Here is a 12,833-nt window from a genome sequence, read left to right on the forward strand (position 1 = left end):
TCCCCTGGTGCTTAAAGGGGGGGGGGGTGCAATTTTCAAATTTCCGAGGGCAAACAAAAAAAAAAATTAGTGTTCCTTACCCCGGCTGGCTGTTTTGCCGCTAAATATTTTCTCACGAATTGGGCCCCCTCTTTGTCCCCCTCCCCTGCCGCCGGCTGGATCCGCCCCTGCGTTGTCAGTATCATGAAGTTTGTTTTGTCGAGATTCAAGGAAAGTGCGTTAGCTTCAAAACCTCATTTATATTCACAATTAGGTTATCATCAACAATCAGACGAACCTGTTCCGTGATAATCGCAAGCCGAGAGATAGAATGTGTATGTGGGCACAAGAAAGAAAAGAATATATTGTATTCGTTGGCATAAACGGGTTATTGACGACAGGCGCAGCTAGTTTTGTAACCCCCGACCCCCATTCAGTGTTATTTAGGGTACGCGTATATAATGCATATTCCCTCTTTTTGAAACACCCCCCCCCCCCCTATCTCTGGTGTGAAAGTCAAACTTTCCATCCCTTTACAATTATGACCCAATTATCATTATTTTTTTAATTTCCCGCCTGACTAATTGAAACGGTTCCTTCCCACAAACTCCCCGTAAGGAGCAATATTGGAACACACAAACCCTGCCCCATCCCAAACCTCATATTCTACACCAACAGACGTCAGCTAGGACCCACCCCAACCCAAGCATCCCTATTACCCAAAATGTTAATTATTTAAAAAAGAAACATCTTCGAACTTGAGATGACTCCTTCCCACAAACTCCCATATAGCAATTAATGTATAATGAAACGCCAATGGAAATAATGCAGCTCTTGTTGCTTTGCTCTTTATAGTTTCATCCGCTTCTTATTAGATATTTTGCCCCCACTAAATAATACGATTTGCAAAGATTCAGCATTCAAAAAATATATCCTAACTTTGAGTTTGTTAAATTTCTCGATTATGCTTTTTCATGCACAGTTTATGCGGGGTTTATGTTATTTTGGCGCCCAATTAAAAAAAAAAAAAAATTTAAAAACGTTTATCAATTTGCATCTTATAGGCCCCTTTTCAAAATTCAACACTGCTAATTTGTCCAGCCTCCATTCGTTACATCTCTGATATTACTTTGTTTAGATCCAAATTAAAAACCAATTTAATGGAAAATGCATATTCAACCTAGTTCTTAAATTGTAACCTTACCTTGTTATTTTAATATGTTTGATAATTTCACTTATGTTCTTTTGTCATTTCCCCTTTTAGTTTTACTTGCATCAATAATATAATATTGTAAAGTGCTTTGATATAAATCTCATATGAAAAGCGCTATATAAGTAGAAGTTATTTTCATGGGTAAATGCGAAAAGAAATTACAATAGATTTGTTCCGGGATTTGTCCACCATCTTTTTGAAATGTGTAAACAGAAAATATATTTAATACTTAATCCGAATGTGATATCTACCAGCAATACAGCTGCGTATTGAAATGAGCTTCGAGTTGATTTCTTCAAACTTTAAAAGACTACATTTCTACATTTCGTTATCCAATTGACTTGAAACTTCATCTATAATAATGCCATGATTATATAATTTAGACCTATGTAAATGATACAAAATAATTGTGTGCTCTGTTGGAGACCTTGGAGGAGAGATTGGTGTTTTTAACTGTTTACGACACCATTTATTGTTGCGAGTTTGTTTGAAAAAGTTGTTAGGAGAGACATTAATCAATCATGAGTTCGTCCATGAACCGACTGAATACCCTATTTCAGTGCCATCCCCTGTTAAAAGAGTTAAGTTTATATGTGTATGGTACGCAATGGCGGATTCAGGGGGGTACAGGGGGCATGTGCCCACCTCCCCCCGGTAAAAAAAAATGGGGAGAAAGAGGGAAGGGGGGAAAGAAAAAGAGAGAAAAGGAGAAAAAGGAGGGGGAAAGAAAAAGGAGGGTAAAAAGAAAGAAAAGGGAAGAGAGAAAGAAGAAGAAAAGAGGGAAGAGAGAAAGGGGAAGAGAGAGGAGAGAAAAAAAGGGGGGGGGGGAGGAGAATAATGAGAAGGGAAAAGAAAGAAAGGGGGATGATAATTTAGAAGGTGTGTTTTTTTTTACCGGGAAAGGCAGGGGGCACGCAATTTGGCAGTGCGCATAATATGGGGTCCCTCTTGCCAGGCGTGTAGGCCCCCCCTCCCCCCCAAAAAAAGTACAAGGAGAACAACAAAAAAAGAGATGGAAAAGGGGGGAAGAGAGAATGAAATAGAATCAAATAACGATAGAAAAGAGGTGCGAGAGCATGAGGAATTGCTTTTATTTTAAAAGAATAATGGAATAACAACCAGAGGCGTCGCTAAAGCGGGGGGGGGGGGGGGGGGGGGGGGGGGGGGGGGGGGGGTAAGGAGCAATAATTGTTTTGCCCCCCCCTCTACACCCCACTGAAAAAGGTCTAGCGACTCCCCTGGTAACAACACAGTTTATACACTCGAGATATTTTTTTACAAATACTACTGGTGAAGTACCAGACCACCGTCTTTGTGCATAGTACAGATCACTTTTCTCTAACTTTTAACCATCAGAAGGCATCGTTATTTCCAGGAAGTGCCGGTGGACATTAATGCACCAAATGTTAAAAAAATGCAAATGCTTCCTACTCTGATAAGGGGTTCTGACCCCCTCCCAGACCCACCCCCGCTTGGTCGCTCCACTTCCTCGCCGCTGTTGCTTCGCTCCATCTTTTTTCATTTATTTCACCCAAGCGTATGTGCACCTCCCCCCCCCCCTCCCCCCGATAAGAAATTCCTGGATCCGCCACTTGTACGAGAAAAAAAATCGGGGGGGGGGGGGGGGAAATCTTGCCCAGAACTGTTTCTCCCCATGAAAAACTAAACAATATCGCTTATTTCATTGAGACACTGGAACGATGGGGGGGGGGGGGGGGGGGCGGGCTGAACTGATTTTTCGTCCGGGTACCTTGAGGACATGCATGGACTTTATGCAATCTTAAAATGTGGTACACGTTCTCAGGCGCGTACGCAGAGGGGGGGGGGGGGGGGGGGGGGGGGGGGGGGGGGTTTAGGGGTTAAACCCCCCCCCCCCCTCAATTTTTTTTTTTTTTTGCTCAAGGGGAGGGGGTTGCTGAGTAAGTCTGTCTTAAACCCCCCCCCCCCCCACTGAGCGAAATATTGGTCGACGCGATTTTCCCATTTCCGGGGGCAAGAAAAACAAATTATAGCTCGCTCTACCCCCCCCCCCCCCCTCCACTGAGTGAAATATCAGTCGGCGCGATTTTCAATTTTCAATCAACCTCCTTGAAAAAATCCTGCATACGCCACTGCATGTACTATGGACCCCTATAAGAAAAGAGGATAGGGCTACTAAATGTATTTTAATGGATAGACGGTATAAATCTTGATGGATCCAATTGAATTATTACGAAATTAAATATGTAGCTATTGTAAACTTAAGGCGTAGACTTGCTTGATAATTCCTTCCCTTCTTTCCTCTTTTTCTTTTTCCCACTTAGTTTGTTTTTCTTCTTGTTTTTTCTTTCTTTCTTACTTACTTTCTTACCTTCTGTTTTCCTTCTCTTTTTTTTTGGGGGGGGGGGGGTGGGGTGGGGTCAGCGCACAGCGCCCACCCCAGTGGCGGATCCAGGGGGAGGGGCGGGGGGCCCGCCCCCCTCCCTCCCTAGGAAAAAAAATGTGAAAAACATGTGATTTGTACCTTTTGGGGGGATGCCCCCCCCCCTGGTGCCCAATGGGGGGGGGGGGGGGGGGTGCAAATTTTTAAATTTTTGAAGGCTCAAAATTGCTCACGATTTTTTTGGGTGATTTTTCTTTGGGGGATGGGGTTTCCTCTGGCGGGGAACGCTACTGCCGCGCCCGTGCCCCTTTATCTACGCCACTTGATTCTCTCACATAAAACTAACAAGTAAAAACAGGGGGAAAAATGCATAGGCCTACAACAACACCAACAAAGAAAAAAAATTTGTTTTCACATTTCTTCAGAGCTCTAACATCGATATTAATATTAACATTATACATTTTGAATGGCTTAGAATGAATAACCCCGGGAATAACCCACATGTTATATCTTTTCATGGGTTTATGGGCTGGGCTGTATAATTATTCGGAACTTCCTTGTCGATCATTACCGGTAATAAGGGAAAGTGTTAAGCCCTCATTAACATAACAAATAAAGAAGCAAACAAATCAAAAGAAAACAAAATAAAACAAAAAGATGAAGGACTGAAGAAGAAAAAGAAAAGAACAAGAACAAGAAGAAGAACGACTTGAAGAACAAGCAGAAGAACAAGAAGATCGAAGAACAAGAACAGAACAAGAACAAGAACAAGAACAAGAACACGAACAAGAACGGAACAAGAACAAGAACAAGAAGAGGACGAAGAACAAGAGCAAGAAAGACAATAACCAGCTAGAACAAAAACAACAAGAAGAAGAAGGAGAAAAATGAAAACTGGAAGAAAAAAACTGGTGATGAACTTAAAGAGACGCCTCATATAATTATAACCAGGGATCCCTGTTATAACGAAACAAAACACAACAAAACGAAGACAAAAATAATAACCTCCCGTTTTTTCACAGAGCGGAAATTTCACCCTCGGAATATTAACATTTTACACCTAAACGCTTGATCGATCAATGTAATGAATAAGTTTGTTGTATTTCTTTTCAATGCCCTTGCTTGCATGGGTTGTTATTTTGGGCAGGGTTTTTCTTTTGTTCAGATTTGTTCTATTATTTAGGGTCAGTAGTTTTCAAGGTGCGACCACTCCCTACGACTCCCTCTCACACCGATCCGAGCGGGTGATTTTTGGAGCCAGTGCAGCTGCAGTTGCATGCAGTGTAGAACAGTTGAGATCATGTGAAATTAGCTGAGACGTTCGTACTAAGGGAAAAGGCCGAACCAAGCAAATTGAGAGGTATTTATTGACATTATTTGGCTGTTGTTGCACATTTTACAGATGAAATGAATGCTTACATTTTGGTTATTTTATTTTTACTACATTTTGTATAGTGTGTCCCACATGTTGAGTTTGGTGTAGGCCTAGCGGTAAATGAGACATACGGCCGTGAATAAGAACATAAAAATGTAATTCATTGAATCTCCTTAAAAATAGTACCATTCGAAAGAGCATAAAAAATACATCTAAAATAATTCCAGATCATCACACAAGGTCAACAAATAGTGAAATAACGATAGTTTAATGTAAAATCACACACCCATTTTTGGGTCCCCCCCCCCCCCCCCGAAGGAAAAACTGTGCACGAGCTACGAGTTCGTAATGACATGCCCAGTTTTTCCGTTATAATCATTTTGCCTTCGGCATAGACTAGAAGGGATGAGATTTAGATAACGTCATGCACAGCGAGAGTTTAAACAACTGCTGCAAGTTTTTTATGATGGATGTCGATTTTGACCCATAATTTCCTAAAAAAGGGACCATTAGTTACACGGATTATTTCAGTCAAGTTGGTAAGTAGAACCGAAGTAGGTAAGCCTAGACCTAATTGTCAAAATAAGATGTACCGGATATGCATCCTGTGAAATATGGAATTTGGCCGGCAGTTTTGCCAAGTTTGGTGTAATGTTTCTTTACACAAAGCGTGAACACTAAAGCGTATAGGGCTGTTCTGTCTCTAAAGAGAGAGCCGACCCTACCCAAATCAGAGGCTAACAAACGAAAGAGACAGAAAAATTTGGTCTACCCCCCCCCCCCCCCCCCCCCCCCCACTTGTGAACTTTTAAACCCGAATCGCCTAGCAGCAAGATGCACACAAATAGCATTGGGCTTGAATTGAAAGAACAAAACTTAGCCGCAAGCATACAGCATGAATGCAAAGAAATGATGAACACCGTGGACTCTCTATACTTTTATAGCCTACTCAGTACTCGTTTACTAGTTTGTGTTCTAAAGGAAACTGACGCCAGGCTGACAAGAACGCGCCCGCAAATATTGAAAGGGCTGTGGTTAGAGTCTAAGCTAAAATCGTCTGCTCACGACTTCTCGGGGAAAAAGAGGGTGATTTAGACATTAGAATGTCTTTAAAAAATGCAACCTATGATATAAATTGGAGAAAAGAGAGACATTCATCCGACACATAATATGCCATCAATAATCCCAGAATGTTTCTGGCCATTTTGTCATTCCTAATTATGAATTACAATGAGATTGTAAGATCCTTAGTTTTCGGACAGTTACAAGGAAATTCCTGCAATGACGTCAAATGCATCATCAGGCCATGTGACCGTATTTACCTTTTTTTGAGGGGCTGGAGCTTAGCAAGCTTGAGATCTGTGAAAAATGGATGGTTATTATCATTGTTTGCTCAATACAGAGAGCTTTTGAACAATTTTAGGCTGGAATATTAATAAGTAGAGGTGTATTCATGTTTTGAAAGGCTAAGTTTATAGTTGGGTTGGAGGGGCCCTTTAACATGTAGGCCTAGATCTACACGGAATGGGATATTTGAAAATTATACAGAAATAATCGTCTGGTCTCTGCCCTAGTGTCTGGTATGAGGAATTCTTCAATAAAACTGACTTGTTAAACTTGGTGAGAGATAAGGATATGGTGTGACCGTATGCCAAGATATCATCTTGCAAGGCACAAGTAAAAACTTGCAATATTCATGTGCTCAGTAAGTCAGTATGGACCAAGATTCCAGTGCTTATGTTTTTTCTTGGTCGAGTTGGAACTAATTAAAACTAGAAAATTTTCAAACAATTGAGAAACAGGTCCAAAAATAAGGATATTGGAATATTGGTGCACCACCACCCAAATAGTAGAACTATTAAAATGGGGGGGGGGGTGGCTACCCCCCTCTCATATGCCTATGACAATTATGCTTTCAGAATTAAAAAAAGCTTCACTTACTTTTCACTTGTACTAGTAGACTAAGATCTATATCTACTACTACCTATTACCTAAACTAGCCTGCAAACTTATTTGAAATGATTTGCTTTGTTTTATGTCCTTATTAAATACAAGTGAGTTAGTTAGGGCTTCATATAAGTATAATACGTGTTGTGTGGATTACCAGGGATTTGTCTGCAGTGGATCATACATTGTTTGAAGAAAACAAAAATCAATTCTCAAATCATTTTCAATTAATACTTTGATCATATGTGACCCGGCACCACAAAACCACCAAAAAGTCGCAAAAAATTATTTTCCTGATTTCATCTGATTATGAAAGAAGAAGTTCTCCTCATTAAAATGGTATATTACTTGTCCAAATTGAAGCTTCCTAACCCTTTCAATTTAGTGAATGAAAAGAGCTGGTGAGGGAGGTTACTGGTATTAAATTGTGAGAAAGAGAGCTTTAAAGTTTGGGGCTATTCAAGCATGCGGAGCAAGCAAACCACAGGGAAATCAATAGAAGGGTGAATCAAAAGGCCATAGCAACCACTATGAAGAGATTTTCAGATTAGGCTGAGATTTGGCCTGATGGTCAAACATAGTCTGTTCATTATGTTTCTGAGGTTTCAATGTGTGGACTTAAGTCTTTCAAAAGTTATTAGGTTGTAAATGTATAGAGTTGTAATTGGACAGATTAAGTGAACTGCAACATAGTGCCGAGCCACCTGCACTAGACAATGCCTATTCATGGTGGACCCGGATTCTTTTTGTTCCCCCTTACATAACACTGCTTGTCACCTATCTTGTTTTGTATACATCTGGGCAATTATTTGTAACCACATTATCAGGAATTCTCTCGTCGCTGTCTTGCCCGAAGTGTTCAGTAAGCAAAGCTGTAAGGTTGGCCTGATCCCCCGCAGCTAGCCCCCGCATCATCGCTTCGTTGACCGCCCGAGCTACCCGGGCATCTGCGTTGGTGCACCCCGGTACCATCCCACGGCTCTGCTCACGTACAAAACCTGGCATTGTAACGACGTTGTAGACTTTTTCGCAACTTGTCACTCTCAAATGTATAAAATATAATAATGTTCTTCCTCTTGATCAACAAATTCTGGATATGTGATGTACAATCAAGCTACTCGAAGTCGTTAACGGAGAATATAAGACGAACGCAAATCTGTAACTCGGATGTGAAAGCGGATACAAACAAAATGGCGCGCCGCACTGATTGCTATAACGGACCAATCACAGCCCGCGTAGCACGACCCGTTAGCAACGACCGACCATTTCCGGACTACAATAATTTCGCTCGGGAAAAGTGATCAAATTTTGGAAGAGACCGAAGGCTGTGCGAAAAAAACTGGTCTAGAAAAACCGTTTAAAACACATCTTCTACTATGTTTTAGACTTCCAAATTTTGATACTAGGTACAGAAAAGACCACTCTTTCAGAAAATGCAAAAAAACAAAAATCTATTTTTTTCACCTAAATTGACATTTTAGCTGATTACGGAGAATCGCTGGTTGCGACTTTTTGTTGGTTTTGTGGTGCCGGGTCACATATGTTGAAATGCCTTCAAATCATTTTCTTTTTCTTTCATGCAGAATTTGAATTGAGATGTTCTGCTTAGAGGTGTACTTCATGAATCAAGATGCGTTGCACACTGCTGCAGTACTCAATCTGTGCCCTTGTGGTGGTACTGACACTATTACAACTCATACAACTTACTATGGTCTCATGGCTGGATAACAGAAACCCCAACAGCATCCTAACAGGGGCAAGAGAAGCGTTGCCAATGTCAGACAAGCAGAACCAGAACCAGAACCAGACACATCAACAAAGGGACAAACTCATCCATATTACTTTGCCGCCAGCAAAGCTCAACACGTATGGCTCATACCAGATATTTTATGATTTTGCAAAGGCTCGAAGCAGACTCAAATCAGTCAAGAGAAGAGACATCACTCTCATCACGCACTGCTCCATGAATAACTTACATCACGTACCAGACTTAGTAGACAGATGGAAAGGACCAATTTCTCTAGCTGTGTTTGGGAGTTTATCCGATGTAAAAACTATTGTCAGTTATATCATGTCACTCAAAGAGTGCATCTTAGGAGTGAGAAGAAATGTGACATTCCATTTGGTTCATCCAGTTAACTCGGTATCAGAAGAGGCTGAAATATTTGGTTCTGTCAACAATAAACGTTCCATTAGGGTACCTTTAATACATTGCAGTAAACTCATGGAGGCAATCAAGGCATCATATAGCAGTGTAAGCAATTATGCTGCAGATGGCATCTTGTACCCAAACAATCTGCTGAGGAATGTTGGCCGTGCAAACATATTAACAGAGTTTCATTTTGTGCTGGATATTGATATGCTTCCAAGTGTTGGGCTGCGAGAGAATTTTCTAAACTTTGTGAAGGGTTCATCGTCTCTATGGCTGGATGAAGATATGGTGCAACAGATGGTGTTTGTATTACCAGCGTTTGAGATGGATGACAGAGCAGTCTCTAAAGTGCCTGGTGATAAGAAGGAACTGCTGAGTTACTTGGAGAAGGATAGAGTGCGACAGTTTTATGTGAAGGCTTGTCTCTATTGCCAGAACCATACAGACTATAGACGATGGACTAGTCTTCAGGTAAGCCACTCAAAGAGGATAATAATCAGGTCCATTTAAGTTACTGGACCACAGTGTTTCAACATCTTCTCAAAGGAACTGTATGATTTTTCAGTACAAGCAAACAGTCTTAAAACACTAGGGCCAAGTCCAAAAAAGTGTCTACTTGGCCCGGACTATTGCATCACCATTTGGGTGTGTAATTTAGATTTTCCAATATTAAAGTGATGTATGGCCAGTATTTAGTTGCAAAACATAATCATTAATATTTGGCATATTTAGAGTTAGCTTTTAAAAATGCATTTGGTAAAATTTCAGTGCAGCCAACAATCCTACAGCGCTTTGAGACTAGAAGTGTTCTTAGTTATTACTAAAGGAGTAATACTCCTTTTGGAATTATGACTTTTTTGTGATGGAATTTAAATCTTTTCTGAAGTATTTTGAAGGTTTTTGTCTCCTGGCTTTTGGTATGTATGCACATTTCTAGACTTATTCTTTGGAAATGTTTTGTCTCAGAAAACTATGCATCTTAGACCAGGTCCAAGTAGTTTGAGCCATGAATTAAATCAGATCCTTTATCTGTATGATACATTTTGCCACAGAGCTTTACGGGTCAGCTAGGAGTGGCATATACTGTGGAGTGGAAGCCCATGTGGGAACCTTTCTACATCAGCAGGAGTGATGCACCCCTCTATGATGAGCGGTTCAGGCAGTATGGCTACAATCGCATCAGTCAGGTAATGTTCAGTCAGTTTCAAGTACCGATAAAAAGGCTATTATCGAAATCAGCAAAAGCAATCTCTGTTCCTCGGACTCCCTCCACATATATTTTTGTTGTTGTTGTTATCTGGTCATAGCGTTCAATAAGACGTTGGATTCATAAATAATTATGAGGCCTTTATATTGCAATATCTATCTAGAACTTCTATTCCAAGGCGCAAAAAGAAAATTAGATGAGAGATAAGGGTCCTAAGTACTTTGTGTGCCCAGCATTGTTAGAAAAAAGGCAGGATTTCAAATTAAATTACAGAAAGGATGTTGCGACCAAGAGAGTTCTTTGGCGGCAGGCACTTATTGTTCTTGGGATCCGAAGGATCAGAAGATTTATTTCTACCGTACCAACTTTTTTATTCTAGATCCTTTTAATTGCAGAATTTCCAGAAAATCTGTATTTCTTTAATCTCTATCCATTTTGCCATGTACTTCCTTTGAATAATTACAAATTGATCACGGACAAGATGTAGAATATTTTATATAAAAACCCTGTTTATAATTTAGAGTATAAATGAGACCACAGCATTTAAAAAGAACCATACAATAAGATGCATGATCATTTGCTTAAGATTTTAGTAAAATGTTTTCTGAATGTTTTCATAAGGTTCAGGTAAATGTTTTGTATAAATATATTCAAGAGGACCTCAAAAACAAACTTTTATTGGGGACCATAGTAGTGTAGTGTGAAAAATAAGTTTGGCTTTTTTGCGCTTACTTTCAAATTTTCATATCTTGGTGTAATTCTCATGTTTGAATTAGTTGGACATAATCTGTTACTCCACATTCGTACTGTTTTCTTCTATGCAGGTATGTGAGCTGTATATGGCAGGTTTCAACTTTGCAGTGCTCGATAAGGCATTTGTTGTTCACAAGGGCTTCAAAGAGACAACAGAATTCCATCAGCAGAAAGACGAGGAGAATCGTAATAATTACTACCTCTTCCTTCAGTTTCATACAGCGCTAGAATATCAATATCCAGAGACCAAAAGAAGGTGTATCAAGTAAAACTCCCTTCATGATGTCAATTGTCAATCAAACAGTGAGTGAATGTCATATATTTTTATCAGCCTCGTGTTGAGCTTCTGCGTATGGTGCTGATGACATGTGTTTAGCTTTTGATGGCTATCACACAAATCAGTCGAAAGTGCTGTAGGCAGCAAGATAAAAACCACAAAACCATAGTAGAGTGACTTTTCATTCATTTTCTAGTTGCATAATTGCACCCTTATTCCCTAGCTTCTTTGCCAAATTGACATAGAATGCAAAGAAAACAGCAATTACTAAATAAATGAAGTTATGCTTAAAACTTTTTATTTTTCTACTTCATAAGTGCATAGATGTACGCAATCAGTTTTATTTTAAATTAAACAACTATAAGTTTTTTTAAATATTTTTATATTTGTTACAAGGTGTGTATTTATCCATTTTGATTTGCCCAGTGTTGAAAAGTAGAAACTTTTAAGCAAATTTATTTTGAATCAATAGTTGTTTTCTTTGATATCTTGCTGTCTCTAATACTGGGGAATCAATCATTTTTTTAATGTAACCACACATTATTTTACATAGTACTTTGTTCTGGAATGCTGTTGCAAATCTGACATACTTTGACTTTAAAACATTGTGATCTTGAATTCATTATTTTGGTTATGGTTAGCTTGTTAATCTTATCTAGTATTTCTATCTTGAATTGCCAAAAGACTGCTTCAGCTGAAACGTAGTTAGTACCGATTTTAGTAGTGATTTTAGTCTAGCAAGTATGAATTGAATATTAGTTGGAGAAATTTTAAAGAGCTTAATACCCTGTTAACTGTTTTGTTGTTGTTGTTTTTGTACAAGTGCAAGACTATAAATACAGTGACTAATCACTGAAATATCAATTAAAACTGAAAAATCTTTATAGATTCAGGTTGGAAATGAAGTTTGCTATTTCTGATATCAGATTTCAGAGGTACTTAAATGAATATCATTTCCCTATATGAAGAAGAAATTAGTCTTTTAAAGCTTATCTGCCGTAGTTTACAGGAGGGATTAGAGCGCACTGCAAGGTCACTGGACAGGTGGTTATCTCATCAACTCAGCTCTCAGTTAACATAAGAAAAAGAGGATCATGGAGGTGCAATGGTCACCGATTAGGCATTGTTTGTTATATAGAGGGCGGAAGTAGCTACAAGTAGTGCAGTGGGACTTTAATAGCACTTTTTAACAGAAAATATCATTTATTTACATGAACTACAAAAGAGAGACAATTATGTAAGACTCATAATTTCTAACATTTTTATACCTAAAATGAATATTGGACCATCACGTACATTCTTGCTTCTCTTTCTATGTTTTTTTTAAAAATCTTTCTTTCATATAATTGTTTCAAAAGAGAAATCCTGAACTAACCTTATTTTAGAAGTATTTAGTGGATTTTTTTTTAATTTCACACAATCTTTTGATGATATTTTTTCCAGGCAGTACAGTAATCTCTAGAATTTTTGTTCTTATCTTGGTCATATAAAATTCTTGTACTGCTATATGTATGTTATTTTAACCAGATCTTCACATACAGGGTCTTAATGTATGCTGATGACAAATT

The 12,833-nt window shown here is 39.1% G+C and overlaps 1 protein-coding gene across 2 annotated transcripts; it reads left to right on the plus strand.

Moving 5' to 3' along the window:
- Positions 1 to 4,754: 4,754 nt before the first annotated feature.
- LOC577047 (beta-1,4-glucuronyltransferase 1) lies at positions 4,755 to 11,952 on the plus strand. Of its 2 annotated transcripts, none has more exons than XM_777301.5 (4): positions 4,755 to 4,914; positions 8,460 to 9,499; positions 10,081 to 10,215; positions 11,060 to 11,952. In XM_777301.5, the coding sequence occupies exons 2-4, from the start codon at positions 8,507 to 8,509 to the stop codon at positions 11,255 to 11,257; spliced, it is 1,326 nt and encodes a 441-aa protein (XP_782394.1). In that variant the 5' UTR covers positions 4,755 to 4,914; positions 8,460 to 8,506; the 3' UTR covers positions 11,258 to 11,952. The 2 variants fall into 2 exon arrangements, with proteins under 2 accessions (XP_782394.1, XP_030854718.1); XM_030998858.1 differs by lacking the exon at positions 4,755 to 4,914 and adding an exon at positions 7,220 to 7,925.
- Positions 11,953 to 12,833: the final 881 nt, after the last annotated feature.

This window comes from Strongylocentrotus purpuratus, unplaced genomic scaffold (assembly GCF_000002235.5).
Source record: "Strongylocentrotus purpuratus isolate Spur 01 unplaced genomic scaffold, Spur_5.0 spur5_scaffold_5, whole genome shotgun sequence".
Taxonomy (NCBI): domain Eukaryota; kingdom Metazoa; phylum Echinodermata; class Echinoidea; order Camarodonta; family Strongylocentrotidae; genus Strongylocentrotus; species Strongylocentrotus purpuratus.